This window comes from Trachypithecus francoisi, unplaced genomic scaffold (genome assembly GCF_009764315.1).
Source record: "Trachypithecus francoisi isolate TF-2019V2 unplaced genomic scaffold, Tfra_2.0 Lachesis_group0, whole genome shotgun sequence".
NCBI lineage: Eukaryota > Metazoa > Chordata > Mammalia > Primates > Cercopithecidae > Trachypithecus > Trachypithecus francoisi.
In genome coordinates, this window is record NW_022681453.1 from 187,980,790 (window position 1) to 188,003,022 (window position 22,233).

Sequence of the window (22,233 nt, forward strand, 5' to 3'; positions counted from 1 at the left end):
TTGTGCTTTTTGAAGTCTGGGAACAAATTGATAGTAAAATCGGCTCATGGATTGTCAGATCATGGACTTAGAGAGTTCAGGCACTGAGTCTTATTCATTTCTCTATACCCTGCATAGAGACTGTGCTAAGGAAATGATGGAAATGAAAATAGAGAACTTTGGAATGTTTTAGAGAATCAGCTCTGAGGTGATTTAAAAGATTATTTTTAACCCATCAGAAAATATAATTAAGAAGTTAGGCTTATTCGGACTGAAGAAAAGAGAATTGAAGAGCTTGTTTAAGCTATCTGAATGGGAGTATTTCTGATGGATTTAAATTCAAGCAGAAATCTTACACATGAAAACACTGATGGAAGGCAGAAGCTGAACACATAAGAAGCATCCTTGGACCCAGACACAGGTAGAAGAAGAGGGATCAATAGGTGAAGACAAGCATAAAACATCCCAACACTTCCTCTGTGCTAGAGACTTGCTTCTCTAGTGTTGTTTATGTCCAGTGATTCCGGTGTTTTTCCTCTCCCTGCCCCCTTTTTAAAATTACATTTCACTAGTGGTTCTTGACTTGATGATCTGATTAAATCTGGTCATATTCTTTAACTTATTTCCCGTAACTACATCTATGTCTTCAAAAGTAGCTCAAAATTACTATATGGGTTAAATAAAAGAAAAAATATAAGATCTCTAACAGTACAGAGTGGGTAGTATGGTACACAGTAGACACTCAATATATGCTAGTGGAACAGTGCCTTATAGAAACAAAACTTTTTATCATCCATTATCCTCTTGTTTTTCACAAAATTATTGTGACCTAAAGATCAGAAAAGTGGGGTGAAATGCCCAAAGACACAGAGCTAGTGAAAGTCATGATTTATACCGAGTATGATTACAGAAAGACAACTTCCAAATATTTATTTTCTTGATTATTTGGTGTTGGCAATCTACTTAGGACTTTAATTAACCCATCATAGCAGCTCAGTGAGAAAGACCCAGTCTTCCTCTTTTTTCTTTCTTTTTTTTTTTTGCGACAGAGTCTCGCTCTGTTGCCCAGGCTGAAGTGCAGTGGCATGATCTCGGCTCACTGCAACCACTGCCTCCTGGGTTCAAGTGATTCTCCTGCCTTGGCCTCCCAAGTAGCTAGGATTACAGGCTCCTGCCACCACACCCAGCTAATTTATGTATTTTTAGTAGAGATGGGGGTTTCACCAAGTTGACCAGGCTGGTCTCAAACTCCTGACCTCAGGTGATCCACCCACCTCAGTCTCCCAAAGTGCTGGGATTACAGGCGTGAGCCACCGAACCTGGCCAAAGACCCAGTCTTCTTACCCTGACAACTTAACTTGTTTGTAATTGTCTCCTTCACGTCCAGTGCTTCCTTATTTTCCTATAGTCTCAAAATTGCTCATATTGAGTATATTTAAGAATGCATAGTTGGCTTTGAGACAGAGGTTTTCTTCTGATAACTGACCGGATCCCTAGGCAGGCTTTTACCACCCATGAATGATGGCAGCCTCCTCAGAGCAATTCTTTTAACTTTTGTCTATTGGAAATAAGACGATGTTATGCAGTAGCAGGGCTTTAGCTTTGAATATATTTCGTACCTTAGCCCAGAATGGCGAAAAGACCCCTGAATGAGGTCTCCAGAAACCAGGACTCTTGCCAGCTCATCCCTGTCCTGTAGTGATGCTTTGGGAAAGTTCTGGTACTTTCTGAGTCTCAGTTTTTTCCATCTACAGAAAGGAAGCACTAGGCTATAGCTTCCAAGAGCCCTTCTAGCTCTGACACCTTATCTGCAATTCCACCAAGAAATAACTTTTCCATGTTTGTAGAATGTTGTGGTAGGTCCTGAAAGCCCCTTGGAATGATAGGATAGTACTTGGTGTGGCCTTTGCAGTAGACGACTTGTTCTGCTCAGTGGGGCTAATTAGATGCCTCTAAACTAGAGAATTCAGACCCCAAGACTGCTTATGGATGTTGTATGTACCCAGCGAGATGATTGTTACTGGCATCATGACCATAGTTGCCTCCACTCTTCACACAGTGACTGAAGTCATGGAATGTCTCAATATAGAGACACTCTATAAAACAGATGAGGAAGTCATATTTTTTCTAAATATGGGAAGACATATTCAGAAGATTCAGAAAGAGAAATGATTCAGATTCAGAAATAAATTCAGAAAGAGAAATAAGCTTTCCCATAGTTGTGTAACGTTAAGTGTCAAAATCGAGACTGTATCACAGGACTCCTGGACATCCAGCTCACCTCACTTTTACTCCACTCTGTTACCTTCAAGGATTTCTTTCATGTGAGTACAAGTTACTATTAAAAAAAAGTATTTCTAGTCATAAAGGCATCTGCAGTCTCCATGACTGTTCTAATGGTGTTTGACAAAAGAGAAGATGATAGTCATAGCACTCTGATACTAACGGCTCTGCTGGATGGCCTGATAAACCCCACCCTTGGAGAGATAACTTAGCTTTAGATTAATCTTCCTAGTTTTCACCTCTGGAGCTCAGGAAAGAAGGTTGGCTGAACTTGTATATTTGGAAGTGTACAACATCTCTGAGAAAGGTCCTTGTTATACTCAGATTGACTGGTTATTTAGAAATAGGGTCACTCGTGAATTTCATGCTCAAACTTCATCTGAGGTTTCCCTAAGGTAGAAGAATATAATGTGTACTTATTAGGCAAGGTCTCTTGGCAGATTTTCATCCCCTTTGGATAAAAGCAAAATTGCACTCAGCACATAAATTGACATATGAAGCAGTAAATAATTCCATTGTGCAAGTTGTTTTAATGGACTCAATCCAGAATGCTCCATTAAGCGGCACACATAGAATATTCATTGAGTTTAGAGTTTATTGTCAGGCCAGAAAAATAAGTGCTGAGGGATAATAAATGCCAGCATGTCAGCTGAGAAGGAGAGGGAGAAAGAAAATTTTAGAGGTATATTTATCTTCTATTTTTCTGTTCTTCTCAATATTTTTATTTCCTCTGTTTTTTTTTTTCCCCTACATTCTTTTTTTGTTTGTTTGTTTGGTTTCTTTTTTTTTTTTCTTCTTGGGCAAAGGATTAAGTACAAAAAGAAAGGAGGGTGTCAGTTTTCAAATATAATCATCAAAAATCTGAGAACTGGCCAGCAGAACGTTTCAGGGACTTTTCTTACTTTCCTTTTGTGAGAAAAGTTCAGGTATTAACCAATTGGGGAGTGGAGTGTTATATGTATTTGTATGAAATTGTGCTTATACAAGCTCCACATGGATAAACATTCAGAAACCATAGCGGCATTCCCGAAGGAATCCTTCCTTAATACAGGAAGTGGCAGTTTTGTGAAGGCACCGCAATTAAGCTCTGTTTTTTCATTCCAGAAATCCCAGGATTTAATTTTTAGACAAAATGAGACATCTGTGATGTTCCATAGGGCTGTTTAGAATTACAGGCAACTTAGTTTCCGCGCTTGTCGAATGCAAGGTACCTGAGTTTGGCTTAAGGTACCTGAGTTTGGCTTAACCTCCGGGCATCTCTTTGGATCTAAACATCTAAAAATCTCTTTGCATCAGAGATATCTAAAACCACAAATCATAAATTCTGATGGACACGTGTGACAGAGGCCTCAGAAACATGGTTTTGTTATTCAGTGTGGCCGCAACTCCTCTGCCATGAGTTCTCTCCCTGTTGTCTCAAGCTTCCTTTCTCTTGCTCTGCACTTAGGTTCACTAAATGACCAGGCCTGGGTTATGGCACAGTGACTTCCTCCCACATCTTGTGGGTTCAGACTGTGAACTTAACAGGAAGGGGCAGGCACAGTCTTTCTACAAGCTTTGACATGTTTGTTGCTGTAATTTCATTGAATGGAATGCGTGCAGAGAATAGAGGACAACGCGATTCAGAATCTGAAGTCGCACAACATTTTGAGTTGGTCATCATCCCCCTCAAAAATCACGTATGTTCTACCATTCGAGAAGTCCCATGTCTTTTCTTAGTCAGTTCTTGCTTTTGTGGAAACTGTTATTGTCATGGCACCTCCTTTCTTCTGGAAACCGTCTCCCATCTGAACTGTTCTGTCACTCTTCACCTCTTTGATACCTCCTCTCTTTCTCTTTAAATTCTTACCATCAGAATCTTGGCGTGACGTCGATATCCATATTTCCAGCTCTGGCCACTGTTCTGAGTATCAGACTCACATTTCCAAGTAGGTGTTTCCCACATAGAATTCCTCCAAACACCTGGAATTTCCTATGTTTAAAACCACATTCACCTTTTTCTTCTCACCCCCTAAAATCCTTTGAACAGTTTAACTAGCTGGGAGTTAAGGCACTTAGCAGCAATATGAAGGCTGACTGATGTATTACATTCTATTTTTTATCTTTTTTTTTTTTTGGAAATGGAAATGACTAATCTAATGGAAAACCCCTTTCTTGTAGGAGACAAGGAGAAGGCCTTAGGATCTACTGGGGGAGTCCAGAGGAGCAGTCCCTACTGTCCCGCTGGAACCCATGGTCTACCGAAGTTCCTTATGCTACTTTCACTGAGCACCCTGTGAAATACACCAGTGAGAAATTCCTTGAAATTTGCAAGGTAGGAGGCATCTTGGGTATTACTCTTAGATTAGCTTTGTCACTGGAGTTCTGTGCTTCTAGAGACATGTACTCCTAAACAAAACATAAAATAAAATAAAACCAGCAATTTATAGAGACAAAAACAGTAATAGGTTTATAGATTTTTTTAGTAAACAGTCAGTCTGTTTTTATATGTAAATATAAATATATATTTATATATAACATGCTGCTTGCCCCTTGCTAATTGCATGCATTACCTGCAGGGTATATGTACTTTCCCGCATATAATCACATTCTAATTATTGTATTCAGGGAAGTGTGGAATAGTATAAAGCATAGTTCGATGTGGTTCAGTGTGTGGTCATGCTTGATTAAGTCACTTCTCTTTCTGAGCCTTGGTAGTCTCACCTCTAAAATGAGGATAATGAGCACTGCCTTTCCTCCCAACCTCACTGGACCATTATAAGGTTAAATAGAATGATGTGTGTATAAATACTCCATGAAGTGTAAAGCTATTCAGAATTTCTTTGTCTTTAAATTTCATCTCATCAAGCAGATTTTAGACTCATTTCTAAAGGGAAATTTTTCTATTTTTCTATTATTTTTCTATTATTCTCTCACCTCCCCTGGGTATCTTAAGCAGTACTGAGGCATTCTAGGTAGTCAAGAAGTAAAACAGTTGGAGCTGAAAATGTAGTGAAAGATCAATAAAACCAAATATACACATGAGTGCACTTATAGACCTAGAAATTCCTACCTTCTCTGTCCTTTTTATGTTTGCTTTTATATTATATCATTCATTTCAGAATATGACAATTCTTTATTTGCTATGAATTCAAAACTTGGCAATCTGCATCTAAAGACTTTCTGTGGTTGATGGCATATATTATGTTTCTTGCATTAAACATACCTATTCATGCAAGTGTAAATATATATGTATGTGTATGAAAATATTTTAAATTGATAGGTCCTGGGGATTTTAAAAAGAATTTGAGGCAACGTATATTTGATTACAGTCTAGATGGAGTCTTCATTCCCCCCTAATTCATAGATGAAATGACCTTGAATCACATTATTCTCCCATGGAAAGTCAATGTTCCTCTCAAGAATTATGCAAATGTCCTCAGGGATTTATAATGTCCTGGTTTCCCTCTGGCTAAAAGCTGTTATTGACACTAAACCAGCTTGGCATGTGGATCATGTTGCCACTCTGTGGAGCACTCCTGTGTCACAGTTTCTCAACCCAACCATCAACATCAGCCCCTAGCCTGACTCTTTACCACCGAAAGCCAAAAAACCAAACAATCAGGCCGGGCGCGGTAGCTCAAGCCTGTAATCCCAGCACTTTGGGAGGCCGAGATGGGTGGATCACGAGGTCAGGAGATCGAGACCATCCTGGCTAACCCGGTGAAACCCTGTCTCTACTAAAAAAAATACAAAAAACTAGCCGGGCGAGGTAGCGAGTGCCTGTAGTCCCAGCTACTCAGGAGGCTGAGGGAGGAGAATGGTGTAAACCCGGGATGCGGAGCTTGCAGTGAGCTGAGATCCGGCCACTGCACTCCAGCCCAGGCAACAGAGCGAGACTCCGTCTCAAAAAAAAAAAAAAAAAAAAACCAACAATCAATAAGAACAACCTAACACCTACTTGAAGGCAAGAATATGAGAATAGACTCATTGAGGGCTTCAGGGAGGTAGAGTGGGAATTTTCATCCTGCTCTTGCCCCGAACTTCAAATGCAATATCAGACTTCTCTGTTTCTAGTTCTTATTAATAATAACACATTAATACATTGTTCCATAATCTTCAAAGTCTGTTTCAAAAATTATTATTAACAATGCAGAACACTTTATGTTTCTTTTTAAAAACATCTGTTAATCCAAGTTAAAGAGCTTAATAACCTATTTTCCCAAAGACATTTTCCTCCTTTAAAGGTCATCTGGTTCCGACCATTAAAATAATATGTATTTTTGAATGAATAGTAATTGTACCTTATTGTAAATCAAAATAAATACTAACTGCCTTAGTTGGTACATCCATCATTTCCTGTGCCAAGTCTTCTCTTATTCCCCATACCTGGTACATTAGATGGTTATTCCCTGAATGCCCTTTGTGGGAAGAAGTTCAGCATGAGGAATTAAAGAGCAAGTTCTATAAACTGCAGATAAATAACACTGTCACATTCTAACATCTGTTTGTGCTTTATCTTATTCTGCTATATATAAATACAATCAAATAGTGCAAAAAGAAAGATGAAAAGTAAAATATCAAAGAGGGTATGGAATATTATTTTCCAAATACCCATGAATGGAATTAGTAGACTAGAGCATTGGGTTTTGCCCCAGCCTTCCCAGTAGCAAAGGCTGAATAGGAAATTGATGTTCATGTAGCTCTTGCTGGATGGAAGTAAGAATAGCAGGTGGGACGCACGTGCACACACACATGAACTTGATAGACAGTTAGTTGATTGGTTGACTTTTAACCAATCAAACTACTTCGTGGATCTGTTAAGTGTATTTTCTTTAAGGTTTTTCTCCTTAAATTATTATTCTAAAGTTTTTAATCTTTTTTTTTCCTTTAGCAATAGTCTGGCACTTTCATTTGCCAAGCCATTTCTTATTCAAAGGCCACCCAAAGTCCCAGCTCTCTAGGAAAACAAATGATTTCCACCTGGAATGTGAGAGGATGAGTATTTTGATCCAGGTTTTTGTGTCTTAGTTTCTCTTTTGTTGTTGGTTTTTATGTCACAAAATTATTTCTGTTTAGGACATTTTCCAAGACTGGCTTTGATTAAGACCCAGTCATATTAATGTAAAAGAATAAATAAGAGGAAAGATAATTTGAGGGATCTAGAATTTTTTTATGTGAATATTTTGGCAAAAACATGAGATTTTAAAAGGGTTTAATAAACTGGTTTTTCCATCTCTCTGATGAATGAATTAAAAAGTAGAATATGGGGAAAATGCATAACTAAATCAAATACCTGAAGCAATTTAATTCAGTTTAAGGAAACTATTGTCTCACGGGGAGGGAATACTGTAGAGCTGAGTTACACAATCAAAACTTTCAAATTATTTACAATCTAATGGAACAAATTATTATTTTAAAATACATGAAAATATTCAAACTTATTCTTATACAGTGTCATTTCTTCTACTGTATCTAGAATCTCTTTATTCAAGAGATTTTTCTAACACCAACAAAGTGCAGGTATTATGACTGTTGTTGAGGATACAAACAGAAATGAGACAAGGTTCCTGCCTTTGGGGAAGGCGGTGCTTAACAGAGGAGGCAGATAAAAATGCAAATATTTTTAAGAGTTCTAATTAACTGAAACTGAAGTTTGGATCAAGCAAAAAGGAAAGGAGGTACGTAAAAGTGTACAGAAGGTTCTTAGATCAAGAGTAATTTGGTTTAACTGGAGTTTAATGTTACGTAGTCCCCACTATAGTTATAATGGCTTAGCTAACAGTTATAAGAGCCTAAACTAAGTTAGGAGCAGTAGGAAGGGAGAGAAGATGAGGAGATTTTGAGTTATTCAAGAAGTAACTGACAGGATATTGAAGACAATGAAGAAGTCAAAGATGGCAAGGTTTCAGGATTGGGTAGATGGTGATTCCATTAATTTGATTGCAGAAAACTGGAAAAAGTAGGTTTGGGGAGTCAGCTTACGACATGTTGAGTTTGAAACACGTTGCATTTCTATAGAACTTGGCGTCAGGTTGGTTGTCAGGCAGTTAGAAATTTAGGTCTGAAGCTTAGTAGAGAAAGCTGCACTGGTGATATAGGTTTGAGATTACACAACATTGGGCCAAAGCTGAGTAGTCATGGGGCTGGTGGTTCAGGAAGGTACCCAAAGAAAGAGCATTAATGGACATAATCACGTTCAAATTCAAATTTACTCTATGGCTAAGTCTGTTAGCATTTATTGATTAAATTGCTGTAAAGTTTATACAATGCTATGTCAAAATATACTATTCCCATCTCACTAACTCTATACCACTTCCACATCTGGCAAATATGGTGGTCAAGTGGCCTCTTCCCAGACAGTCTTGCTTATCTCCCTGCTTCACCAAATGTTTCCAATCTGTTCATGTGCATACTTTGTGTTACTCATATGAAACAATTGTGAAAATATAAAATAAAATAGTAGCTTTTTGGCACTGCTTTTAATATGAGATATAAAAAGTATCTAGTGCACTATTACATAATTGTACTTTATATCTATTGATTACAGTTGGAATAATATTTTCATGTAATTCAACTAATAAAACCCCTGTAAGATAAGGATAGGCGTCTTTGTTTTAAAAATGAGAACACTTGGCCGGGCGCGGTGGCTCAAGCCTGTAATCCCAGCACTTTGGGAGGCCGAGACGGGCGGATCACGAGGTCAGGAGATCGAGACCACCCTGGCTAACACGGTGAAACCCCGTCTCTACCAAAAAAAAATACAGAAAACTAGCCGGGCGAGGTGGCGGGCGCCTGTAGTCCCAGCTACTCGGGAGGCTGAGGCAGGAGAATGGCGTAAACCCGGGAGGCGGAGCTTGCAGTGAGCTGAGATCCGGCCACTGCACTCCAGCCTGGGCGACAGAGCAAAACTCCGTCTCAACAAAAAAAAAAAAAAAAAAAAAAAAAAAAAAAAAAAAAAAAAAAAAAAAAAAAAATGAGAACACTTGAGCCATGTGTGGTGGTGGCCTATGCCAGTAATCCCAGTGACTCAGGAGGCTAAGGTGGGAGGATTGCTTGAGGTCAGAAGTTCAAGACCAGCCTAGGCAACATAGTAAGACCATGTCTTTAAAAAAATTTAATAAAATAAATTAATGAGACATGGTGGCATGTACCTGTGTTCCCATTCCAGTTACCTATAATCCCAGCTACTTGGAAGGCTGAGGCAGGAGGATTGCTTAAGCCCAGGAGTTCGAGTCTGCAGTGAACTATGATTATACCACTGCACTCCAACCTGGATGATAGAGCAAGATTTTGTCTCTTTAAAGAAAATGAGGACACTTATTCAGAGGGATTAAGTGACTGAGGTCATATAGTTCTTCTTTTTTTTTTTTTTTTTTTTTTTTTTTTTTTTGAGACGGAGTCTCGCTCTGTCGCCCGGACTGGAGTGCAGTGGCCAGATCTCAGCTCACTGCAAGCTCCGCCTCCCGGGTTTACGCCATTCTCCTGCCTCAGCCTCCGAGTAGCTGGGACTACAGGCGCCCGCCACCTCGCCCGGCTAGTTTTTGTATTTTTAGTAGAGACGGGGTTTCACCGTGTTAGCCAGGATGGTCTCGATCTCCTGACCTCGTGATCCGCCCGTCCGGCCTCCCAAAGTGCTGGGATTACAGGCTTGAGCCACCGCGCCCGGCCATATAGTAATAGTTCTATGTCATACCCAGTTTCCTAATATTCAGGGAAATGGGTATAAGCCTGAAAGAATTGTGTGTGTATGTGTGTGTGTGTGTGTGTGCATGAGAGAGAGAGAGAGAGAGAAAGTGAGTGAGAGAGAAGGAGAGAGATTGTGTGTACATTTGTATTAATTGATGTGATATGGTATAATATTATATCTCACAACCTGGCTCAATTATCCTCAATTATTTAATCTACTTTGTATTTGTAACTTGTAGCCTTATCTTTTCTTTTTTAACCATCGCTTTGCTGGGTTCCTGGAGTATGCAGAGAGTACTCCTGGGAAGGACTAGTACTGAATCCAGAACTGATGAATAGCAGTGAACGCATTATGAGTACTCTGTAACCATAATGATCTACAGACCAACCTTTGTACTCTTTTCTTGTATTTCTATCCATCTTTTCAAGGGGATCATGCAAATGAACCAATGTTTTAGCAATCAAATTTAACTTTATATTCTTAGCCCTTTGTTTGCCTTTTACATCAATTCAACAAATATTCATTGAGTACCTACCTGGCAGTGACTATCGCATGATGAGAAATATTCTAGATTACCAAGAAGACTAAAACTGATTTTGCCCTACAGATACTTATGGCATAGTGGGAGGAGGCAGGAAAGACTTTCACAAATTATAATTTAAAGTGCTAAGATTGTAAATAGGGGGATTCACAGGGTGTTATAGGAGCCCAAAAGTGGGAACAGATAAGTCCAAAAGTTACAAGTCTGATGACATTTGATATGAAACTCAAGGTATGGGTGATTTAAACATCAAAGAAGGTGGGAAAAGACATTTTAAGTAGAGGAAACATGTTTAAAAGCTGCAAATTACAAAGGTATACAAAATGTTCTCCGATAAAGACTAATTCAGTTTAGCTAAGTTTAAAGTGCACTTGTGTGTGTGTGCATACGTGCATGTGTTCAGAGAGGAGGATTGGGGGATGGGATAGGATGAGGATGGAAATTACGATGAGTAGAAACCTCTCCTGTGTAAGAAAAAAGAAGCTACTGCCTCTTCTTATTTCTCTCTACACACTTGAATTTATAGTCACAGGGTCTCTGTAAGGATAATTCCAGAAAAAAATGTGCAAGGATGATATATACAGTCTGTCCAGCAGTGTGACTTCTCAAGTGATTTCAAGTACTGGGTATTGGACGGGTGTGCCCTCCAAGACAGGAGACTTCCTTCCACACACAGGGAGGCTGAAACCTGTAGCCTGCAGGCTCGGAAAACCAGCTCAACTGAGGAATGTGGGCCTACAGGCATGAAACCTGGTCTCTTTTACCCAGTGTAAACAGGAAGCAAGTGATGGTTGTCATAAGGAAAACTGAGACTCTAGGCAATGAACTGTTGGCAGGCAGCACCTAAAGCAAACCTGTGGACCAGGCACTCAGCTGGTAAATAATTGGTGGAAAGTCAAGAATAATACTGCGTTCCCCCTGCCCCCACCACGCACACTGCTATAACTGCTATACTTTATCCTAACCAACACACAACCCCTGTGTAACTGGAGTTGTTAAAATCTGACCCTCTGTATTTGGGACTGATATAAAAGAGAGAGCCAGAGGTGGGTGCATAAAAGCTTTTAGGGAAAAGTATGTGGCTGGTGGTATTCATATCAGATGACACAGCGTTCCTGTCACATAGATTTAGTTCAGGTGCTTGAAATGCTCAAGAGCCAGCTCGGGGACTTGGCCTTTTGTCTGCCTCTCCTTCAATGCACTGCTTGTCACCCTGCTTGTCTCTCTGTAACCATGCCCTCCCCTGGCTTTGAAGGGGATCCTAGAAATGACTGGAAATGAAGTCCATCTGACTCCAATGAAATGCCAAATCCACTGAGCATGAAATAGTGCCAACTTTTACTTTCTAGCACTTTGATTTTGAGTTCCACAGAGGATTCTCAAGAAATGAAGTTTATGATGAAGCCTGAGGAAGCATTCAATAATCCAACTGGACAAGATTTACTGATCTATGAAAAGGGATCCTGATAATCCAGAGTGTTGCAATAGAATTGTTGAGATGAATTATACTTTGATTTTTAAGAGATCATGGTTTAATAAGGATGATGAGGATGATGTCAGTGATGATTAAGCAGTTATTATTTATTGATTCCTGGCAACAAGCTTCCTTTATGGCCTTTGCAATATAACTCCAAATTTCAGGCTCATCTCCTTCTGCTTTCCTAATCCTTTATATAATATATGAGCACACAAGTGCATGTATGTGCACACCTCTATTCACAGCATGTATACAAACCCTTTATTTCGCTTAATCTTTTCAACTACCTGATAAATTTGATGCTATTAATATTCTTATTTTATGGCAAAGGAACTATAAAATTCAGCAAAGTTGAATAACTTGCCTGAAGTCACACAGCTATGTGAGTGCCATAGTTCCAATTTAAGACCAGCTCGGCCTGATCCTATATTTCCTTTAGCTCAGTGGTTTTCAAGAGAGGGTGATTTTGCCCATGGGGGACATTTAACAATGTCCCAGTGTCCCAGTGAGATATTACTGGTTGTCACATCTGGGGTGGAAGCCTGTCTAGTATCTGGGGGGTGAAGGATAGGGAGGCTGATTAACATCCTAACATGCAGAAGACATTCTCTCCCATAGCAAAAAATTGTCTGGCCTAAAATAGCAGTAGTCCCAAGGTGAAGAAACTGTGTTTTAGCTGTACAGACAGCCACATTTGTGACTCTACTTCATAGAAAACCAGATGAGATATTTGAATGAAGGTATAGGTAAAGGAAAAACATAAGAGAAAAAAAAAAGTTTGACTTTTCCCTTGAGTCTGTGGGAAGGCATTGTGGAAGATACAGGATTTAAGCCTGGTTTTGAGAGATGTGTTGGAGAGTGGGCACTATAGATCTTTTTGAATTAAATCATTGATTGCCAGAGCAAAAGTTTCCTAGGCAAGTGATTTTCATTTAAAAAGAAGCCTTTTGGAAATAAAATCTTACTTGGAACTCAAATATATAAAACTGATGATAAAAATAGAGCAGTTCTGATGTGATTGAAGAGACTAAAACAAGTTACCTGCTTGACTTTTGACTTTTTGTTGACATCCTCTCCCCAAACCCTCAGGTACCTGTTGTCCCAACATTATTCACAATAGCACTTCCTTTCTTTTCAAAAGAATTTAGATCTGGATGATAAATTATATGTAGTCACCCAATCTATGAGGAAATCTAGTGTTCTAAAGAACATGGTTTAAAAATTAATGAATGTAATATTATCTCCATTTTGCAAGTGAGGAACAAGAATTCTTCCCTAAATATCAGAATTTTAAAACTAAATTTTCTAAAAATTAGAATTTTATAATCCTGCTCATAACAGCAATGTTATAAAGACAGGACTTCAGGATTTAAGTCAGGAAACCTGTCAGGCCTCTGAGCCAAAGCTAAGCCATTGTATCCCCTGTGACCTGCACGTACACATCCAGATGTCCAGTTCCTGCCTTAACTGATGACATTCCACCACAAAAGAAGTGAAAATGGTCTGTTCCTGCCTTAACTGATGACATTACCTTGTGAGATTCCTTTTCCTGGCTCATCCTGGCTCAAAAGCTCCCCTACTGAGCACCTTATGACCCCCACCCCTACCCCCCAGAGAACAACCTGAGTCCAAGCCCTTGCTCAATCATTTACTAGTTATTTGGTACTGGGCAGATCCCTGTAACATTTAGATCCTCAGTTTACCTACCAGATCCCCTCTACTTTGCCCACAATGCCTAGTATCTTATCCAGTAAGAATTTCCTGAATTTAATTCCTACTCTCTGTCCCATAACCTATCGCATTTAGGCTATTAGCTTCACTTTATGAATATCATTTCTTGACTTCTGGGTCTGCGATGATTACTATGAAAAATTTACATACATAGACCTTTTTATCTATTTTTCTTCATGGTCCCAGATTCTACATCCAGTTGCCTATTGAAAGTCTCTAAGAGGATTCCTGCTAAGATAACTCAAACCACATGTCTGCAACAAAATCCTCCATCCCTGTATCTTACTATTTCCAATCTGTACCTCTACTAGGCTTTCTCAACTCAGTAATAATATCACCATCTACCCAGTTGATCAGGCCAAAAATCTGGGTGTCATTTTTTATCCTTCTCTTCTCTTCATCCCTAAATTCAGTCACACCAACAAATTCTTTGGCTCGACCCCACTGCCCCTGAAATCCCTAATTTAACCAGTTCTGATGGTCTCCACTGCTACACTGTCCAAGCCACCATCATATCTTGTCTGGACTCCCAAAGTGAATTCCAAACTCATCTTGCCTTCCTGCTTCCATTCTTAGCCCTAACAGCATTCTATTTTTGACTCCACATAGTAGCTAGAATTATTATTATTTTCAAAGTAACATTATACAACATTGAACTCCTTCTTAAAATCACATCAATCCAAAGCCCTTAATGTGGCCCTGAAGACTCTTCATGCCCTAGTGCTGCAACCTCTTTACTTTGATCCCTAGACTTCTGTCTAACAGGTCTTTTCTGTGTCCCTTGAAGAAGCTAAATTCATGCCTCCCTTACAGCTTTTGCAGGTGCTGTGTTTTCTGCTTGGAATTTCTTCTTCCCATAGCTAGCTCTTTTTCATTATGTGGGTCTCAGTTGAAGTTTTACCTTCCCAGAAAGACTTGTCCTGAATACAGTAGGTGAAGTAACTCTAACTTTCCTTACTTTTTATCCCTTTGCCACATTCTATTTTCCTTCTAGAATGTATCACCCTCCAAATTTTTATTAATATTTTTTGTCTGCAATCACGAGAATGTGAGCTCCATGACAGTGAGTTTTTTTGCCTGTCTGTTCAACTTAAAATGTCTCTGGAACGTGTTGTAGGCGCTTCATTGATATTTCTTAAGTAATTTCAGATGCCCTTTCATATATCAATGACAAAGAGAGTTAGTTTACAGTACTAATACTGACGCAAATTATTTGTATACTAACAAAATCTTAAATCAGCTAAAACTAACATGGTACTTGGTAGACTTACATGGATGATAAACAAACTGAAAAATCACATATTATTTCTGACATTAAGAAGTAAAATTGGGCCTGAGGAAAGTTAGTCTTTGTAGAGTTAAGCACAGTTATTAACTGTATTAACTTAATAGAGATACATTTAACCATTTCTGTTTAAGAAGTAAGAATAACTGCAGCCCCAGGACAGGAGTCAACTTCTGTGAAGACTGGCTAGGGAGGTGAGTATCTCTCAACTTAATCTACAGTAACTAACTTTGTGCCTTCTTTTTTTCTTCTTCAGTTGTCTGGGTTCATGTCTAAGCTTGTTCCCGCTATACAGAATGCCCACAAGAATTCAACTGGATCTGGAAGCAGAAAGAAACTGATGGTGTTAACCGAACCCATTTTGATTGAGACCTACACAGGGCTGATGTCATTCATTGGAAACCGCAACAAACTTGGCTATTCCCTCGCCCGTGGGAGTATAGGTTTTTGAGAGTCTTTTTGGTACCATCAGTATATCATCCAAAGATATGCCACTTGAAAATTTCATTTTGACCCACCCTATTTTCAGACTGAACCAATTATTTTTAAGTAGTACTTTATGATTTTGAATATTTAGTATTTCCGAAAATTTAAAAGCTTGATTGGACTGATAGATACACACTTTAGACCTCATACAGAATAACCAAATTTTCTTAAAACTAGAAAATAAATTCTGCTGAGCCTATCAAGCACTGTTATCAAATGAGTGCCTGATCATCAGCTTAGGAAAGAAGACTCTTTAAGTCCTGTTGCTTCAGCTTTCTAAATGTAGGCATTTTTTGTTTTTTTGAGGTCTTGGTCTTCAGCCCTCTTATCCTGATTTATTCTCTCATTGGGGTCTCACTGTCTCTAGTATTTTAGCTACCACTTTATAAGGATGACTTCCAAATGTATATTCCCATTCCCAATATTTATTCCAAGATTCAGTTTTGCATTTCTGTCTGCTAGTCATCTAAATATCAGTGTCCCAGTGGCCTCTTACATTGAGCATCATCAAAATCCTGGATTTCTCTGTGGTATTTATATGGTCCCAGTTATCCATTCCTGAAGTCTGTCAATTTTGATTTCTCTAGATTCCTTGCCAATGACATCCTATATACAATCCCATCTCTATATGGCTGCATTGTATTCCGATGCCCAAATGTCAAACTGGAAGCTCATTCTTTTATCAAAATTGTTCATCTATTCCTCCTTTCCATGCTTATAGCTGTATTATTAGATCAGGTTTTTAATTCTGCTCAACAAATTATTACCACAGCCTGTTAAATGAAATCCCTACTCCAAGGCTAACTGTTTCAATCTATCCTACATTTGGTTTCTAGCTCATTTACTTTTGCCATCTTTTGTTCAAATATATTTTCTTAATAGCAGACCTTTTTCTTCTAATGAAATCTTTTGTAGAAGCAGTATATACAAAGCAGATAAAAGTAGGATCACTGTGGTTGGAATGAAGATGAGAATGCCACAGGCATCTTTCTTTGTAGGCCTCAGAGGTGCTCCATATGGAATGTCCATGGATCGGTTTTGAAGACCATGTTTCCAAAAACACTGTCCTAACACTCTATTCTCATTGCTCTTTTCCCTCTTACTTCCTCTTTGTCCCTTCCCGACTTAGATCTAATTTTCAACAACCCAGGAAATTATCTCATATGTTTGCATCTCTCAAGTTTCTTTTCTTTTTTATTTCAGAATCTTATTTTATCTAAATTTATTTAGAAAAAAAAGCTTTGAATGTTGACTACATAGACATTACTACAATAAGCTTTTTGCCTTTCCCAAGACTCAAAATTGACACATCTTGGTTTATATTTAAGTAGAAAATTTCAGCCAACTTTTTTTTGACTTTTATGTGAAGTTGAAAAGCTTGCTTTTCAAAGAAGATTTGTCCTCTGATATATTTATAAACATCAATTTAATGCAGGCATTCAACCCCAAACCTTGAATAACTCTCATTTTATTTTGTCTTTGTTTACTTCCATTAATATTTTTTTATTTCCCTCTCTTCCGCCTTTACAGCACCCACTTTTTCTTCCCCCCATGATGGCAAATATTGTTATAGTCCCCAAGGCAGGGAACTTCTATTCAGACTGTAAAAGGAAATGTTGAAATCCATAGCTGTCCTGTCAACAGTAGTGGAATGAAAAGTCGTTGGATTGTTTTGGCACTGGTTCTGAAGCAGGCATAATTGGCAAATTATTATAATACTGCTGCCCGAAAATCCCCATTTGCCTCAAGATAGTGGCATTTATTGGCAGAAGCCTCTGAAATGTCCAACACATTCTTTTGAGTTACCATTTAAGGATCAGCCTGACAATCGACTTCTCTTTGCACATTTGTCCCCTTTGTAACCTAAGCCAGACTGTTCCCAAATGACCTTCTAAAGGACACAGTGCACCATCATCAATGGAAACAGTTCAGAAAGGATGACAGGAGGGAGATGTTTCTTAGTTCTGAGAGCCAGTCTGTAACAATGGGATACGCATTTAATGGAATCAAAGCTGTTTTGCATAAGGAGTGAACTGAGAGATGACATAGGGGTCTTTATGAATTCCCTTCACATTTTGTAAAATCTGTCATATATAGGATATCCCATTAATGGAAAAAGGGGATCTAGAAAGCAGTATTATGACCAGAGCGTGAGAAGATTTAGGAATTTGGATAGCAGTTCAATATAAGAAAGGACTTCTTACAGTTATACCTTTTCAATGATGGAATGGGTTGCTTTAAACAGTGAGCCCACCATCACTTGGTATGTTCAAGGAAAGACTAGATAAAGTAGATATTGTGAGAGGAAGTGCTGTGTGATACCATTTGGAGAAGTGATTGACATAATCTTTTAAGGCCAGTGACCCTATCTTTTTCCAAATAATTGTTGCTAGTACTTAGTTAATTAGACCCATTTTTTTCTTAGGAAAGAGTTGGATCAATCATGGGAGACCCTGAAAAATTTCCTTAACTTTCCTAAGGTTTAATGTCTTCTTCTGCAAAATGGAGACAAATATATTACTTTTGCTTATTTCATGAGGATTCAGTGAAATGAGGTTAAATTCTTTTATTAAACAGAAAATTTTGAGTATTTGCCTAGACAGTGATGTGACTTTTGCAGGAGAAGGTGGGAAAACATCTAAGGGAACTAAATTTCCTCCAGAAATTGTTTCTTCATTACCATGGACCTACTGATCATGGTTTTCTCATTTTGCACTTGGTGTTCTTATTTGGGCTCTTTGTCTTTAAGCTCAACAGGGAGCCACAACCCAGGGGACCTATATGTACACTTGGAGTTTTTATCAGACTATCATTTGAACTTACCACTACAGTTTAGCAAATGGCATCATGAATTTGATTGATAATAGGAGTAGACACAAGATATGTTAAGTACAGTACAAAGCATTTCATAACCAAAATGTCATGGTGGAGGTCTTCATTATTTGATCTTTATCTCATTCAAGAATTTCCAGTAGAAAAATCTCTGATAAGCTTTATTTCAGAAACTGCTTGAACAGCTCCGTTGACAAATGCCTCACTGCCTTCTGATATATCGCGGGCAGGTCTGAGGGTGAGAAAGTTCAAAGGAGATAGATATTTTAACACAACAGGAGGAGTTTTAAACAATCACCAGGACTCACTCCTTGGTGGTCAATTTGGCCTCTTTGGAGGCCTGACCTTTGGTCATCTTACGGTCATCTAAGGCAGAAAAGAGAAGCTCACTTATAAGTTGGCTACTTTTGAATCATTTGCCTTGAGGTCCATTTTTTATTAAGCCTTTGTTGAAACATCCTGAGGAAGCCAATTTATAGAGTTCTGGTGATAAGACAGAAAAACCATGTCAATTCAGTGCTTTTATTTCACAGAACATGAAGCAAAGGCCTAGAAACTAGAAAGATATTTCTCAAAAAGAAGATGGTGAATTTTTGGAAATACTGAGATTAGACTACATCTTCCAATTTCTATCCCTAGCCCACTGCTCTTTCTAATATAATATCTGTATTCCCTGGGAAAGACTTGCCATCTGAATTGACGTATTGTAGTTGTGGAGATAATTTTGAAGGGAGAAAACAACAGGGCACAGTCGTTTGGGACGAATTTCCAGAAATTGCCATCATTTTCTTAAAGGCTAAGGACACTCACAGAGCTCTCTGGTTTCCTGTCTGATAAAAAAAAAAAAAAGCCCAAACAAAGCTGCGGAAGCTGGCAGAGCCAGCAGATATTTTGTAAGGCAGCTTCACCTCTGCTGGCATTTTGTGGGGCAGGAGAGGGGGAGGGCAAAAGTATTAAATTTAGGCTTAAAAGCTCCTCAGCAATTCTTTACACACAAGAGACCAAGTTGGAGAAAAGAAGATGACTTGTGCCAAGGGGAAGAAAGAGAGAGACTAATGCCTGTGGTTTTCAAAGGTTAACAACAACATAAAAAAGCCAAGGTATTTGCACAGGGATGAATGCTCATTGGCTCTTGGCCAACAATTATACAAGGGCTTGTGCCCACATCCTGTAGCTGTGGTTTAGGGACGCTGCTCATGAGTGACTTCTTATGCTTAGTGGCAGGAAACTTTAGTCACTGATGTGTAAACTCACCTTTGGTCTGCACCTCCCACAACGTGCTCCGAAAGCAGTTAGGGGACTAGGCCTCTTGATTTCCTTGTAGATACCAGTTCCCCAGAAGCTAAGGAAAAACTCTGTTTGAGGCCTTGGAGTTACTGAGAGTTGACCAATACTTGCCTTATTCTACCTGATTTTGGCAACTGCTTAGGATAATTCTGTATCCACAAAAAGGAATTATGATATCCTCTGCTAGACTCTCTCTTTAGCCTCAAAGCCCAAAACCAAAAAAAGAGAGCCATATTTCATTGCAGGCCTGCAGCCAATGTGAAATATGAGGAATAAAGTTATGAGACTGCCTCTCAACCTAGATCTCATATCTCGTGCGCTATTTTACACTCCATTTTAAACAATTCTTAGTAAACATCTCAGTCCCCTTTTCAGTGAAGCCAAATGGAATTTGCAAGCCCAGTTTAATTAACTCCTATGTTTTTATGGTAGATATGACAGATCATGATATATTATGGATGCGTTGAGATCAACTTTTCTGAACCACCACCTTGTCTGTGGTGTCCTGCCCACAATGCTTACCCCATGCATCTCAGAAATTCCTTTTCCTTTCTTTAATATTCTCTGCTCACTCTTCATGGAATCTGAGATTAGAAAGGATCTTAAAGGTCATGTAGTTTAGCCTCCTTTGGTTGAGGTAGCAGGAATGCCCTCAACCAAAACATGCACAGCAGATGGAAAATCAGCTTCTGTGTGAACATTCCAAGAGCCCAGAACTCCTTGCTTTCTAAAGCAGTTAATTCTACCACTGAGCAACAGCAAGTAGAAGGTTTTTCTGGACATTGCACCGAAACCTCTCTCCTTAGAAATTTATGGATTTGGTGCTAGATCTTCCTTTCAAGGAATCCCAAATAAATTAATTTTCCAGTTCACATATTCACACTTCAAATAAAGGCAGGTGTTCTCCTAAAAGGTGGTAGTTTTATTTTTGCATTATTTTGTATTTAGAGACAAAACTCCAGTGACCACAATCATTTTTAAATATGATGCATTATCCAGAGTCCTTATTGAGCTTGTCTTTTGCTTGTAGACTATTCTGTTTGGTTAACACTTCTTTTAAAATATTATATTCAACACTTGTCTTGGCAGTTCATGTATAGATTAATCAGTGCAAATTAGAATGGAGTTGTTCTTTATTTGCCACTATACTGTTATTAATAAAATCCAGGTTTCTTCTATCACGCTGTTTGTTCACATGAAATGTATGAATAACTTCATACTATAATATAATATATAACTATTTTCCTGATTGGGTAAATTCATTGAAGGCACAAATGAGACCACTTTAGCATAGATTACTTTTACTGAAATTGTGTTAGTTCTGAGTAATTACTGTTTTCTAACTTTTTAATTTATTTTCTAAATTATTTGCTTAACACTTTATCCTATAAATTTTGCCTAAGTCACTGTTAAACTTACTCCTGTCTAGCATCTGGCAACCACCGTTGTTTTTAAACGAGTTTTTTTCTATCTTCAGTCTAGAGGACAAGGTGGGCGTGATTATTGTGATGGACAGCAGAGTCAAAGCAGTAAACAGATGTTTTGATCCACAGAGTTCTCTGGAATTAGTTAGTTGATCATGGTGTCCCTAGAACAAAAATAGATGGACAGCCTACTTAAGTCTTATTTAACCTGTGGAAACAGAAGTGATTTGAAGTCTGACTTGAATTAGCAGCTGCCACTCCAGGATACCACCATCCTGACTGAATTCAGGGATCCCAATTAAATGGCAGCAGTTTCCACTGTCATGCTTGCCCACAGAGAATGGCCACCATGCAACTATTCAAGAATGGTAGGATTTCCCTCAGAAATGTATTTCTGGCTTTGGGGTTGAAAGTATCTTTGGAACTTCTTAGGGGACATAGAGGCTAAGTGAAAAGATTGTACATAATAAAACCGCTTTCACATCCCAAGCTCCCCAAACCTTTAGATGCCTTCCTCTGGCATTTCAAGTTCATTAATGTATACTTTCTTTAGGTCGATGGTTTAGTTAACAAAGCAAACTATTAGAGCCACTCTTAGTGTCTCAAATACGTTGGATCAAGAATCTTGGCGTGGTCTACTCTAATCCATAAATTCTTCATGTTCCAACATTATGCTTCTGATCTGATAACCTTGGAATCAGTGCCCATACATGTTCTCCCTCTATAGATATAAGTTGGCAAAACCTTACAATTATTTTGGAATTTATTTTACTGTCTCATGAATCACACTTGTTCACTTACTTTTTAGGAGTCATATCTGTTTATAGGTTTAGAAACAATGCAGAATGAGAATGAATTATCATACATTTAATCAGATGCTGACTCCAACTACAGCTATTTATCTAGATGTAGTTTTGTTGCTTGAGCCAAACAATACATACCTTGGCACCTGGTATGCAGTTATTGATCTGGGATTTCTTTTTCTTTTTCTTTTCTAATCTATTATTAAGATTATGAAAAGTAGTTTGCTTTCAGCTGGTAGAACCAGCAATATACTCAGGGTTATTATATCAACCTTCTCACCTTATGTCATATTCTAGTCAACAGGGATCTTGATCACCTCTCTGTTCTACCAGACATCATGCTGGTCCATTTCATTGATGATATCATGTTGATTAAACCAGGAAAGCAGGAAGTAGTAACTGTTCTAACACATATATAAAACATATGCATGAAAAC

General features: G+C 38.5%; 1 protein-coding gene across 3 annotated transcripts in view; it reads left to right on the forward strand.

The window, feature by feature from the left end:
- The window catches only part of TPRG1 (tumor protein p63 regulated 1), a 151,789-nt gene extending 132,657 nt beyond the window's left edge, over positions 1-19,132 (forward strand). For all 3 annotated transcript variants that reach the window (XM_033213043.1, XM_033213044.1, XM_033213042.1), the window contains exons 5-6: positions 4,423-4,576; positions 15,222-19,132. In XM_033213043.1, the coding sequence (XP_033068934.1) occupies positions 4,423-4,576; positions 15,222-15,416 (349 nt within the window). In that variant the 3' untranslated portion in view covers positions 15,417-19,132. The remainder of the gene's footprint in view (positions 1-4,422; positions 4,577-15,221) is intronic.
- Positions 19,133-22,233: the final 3,101 nt, after the last annotated feature.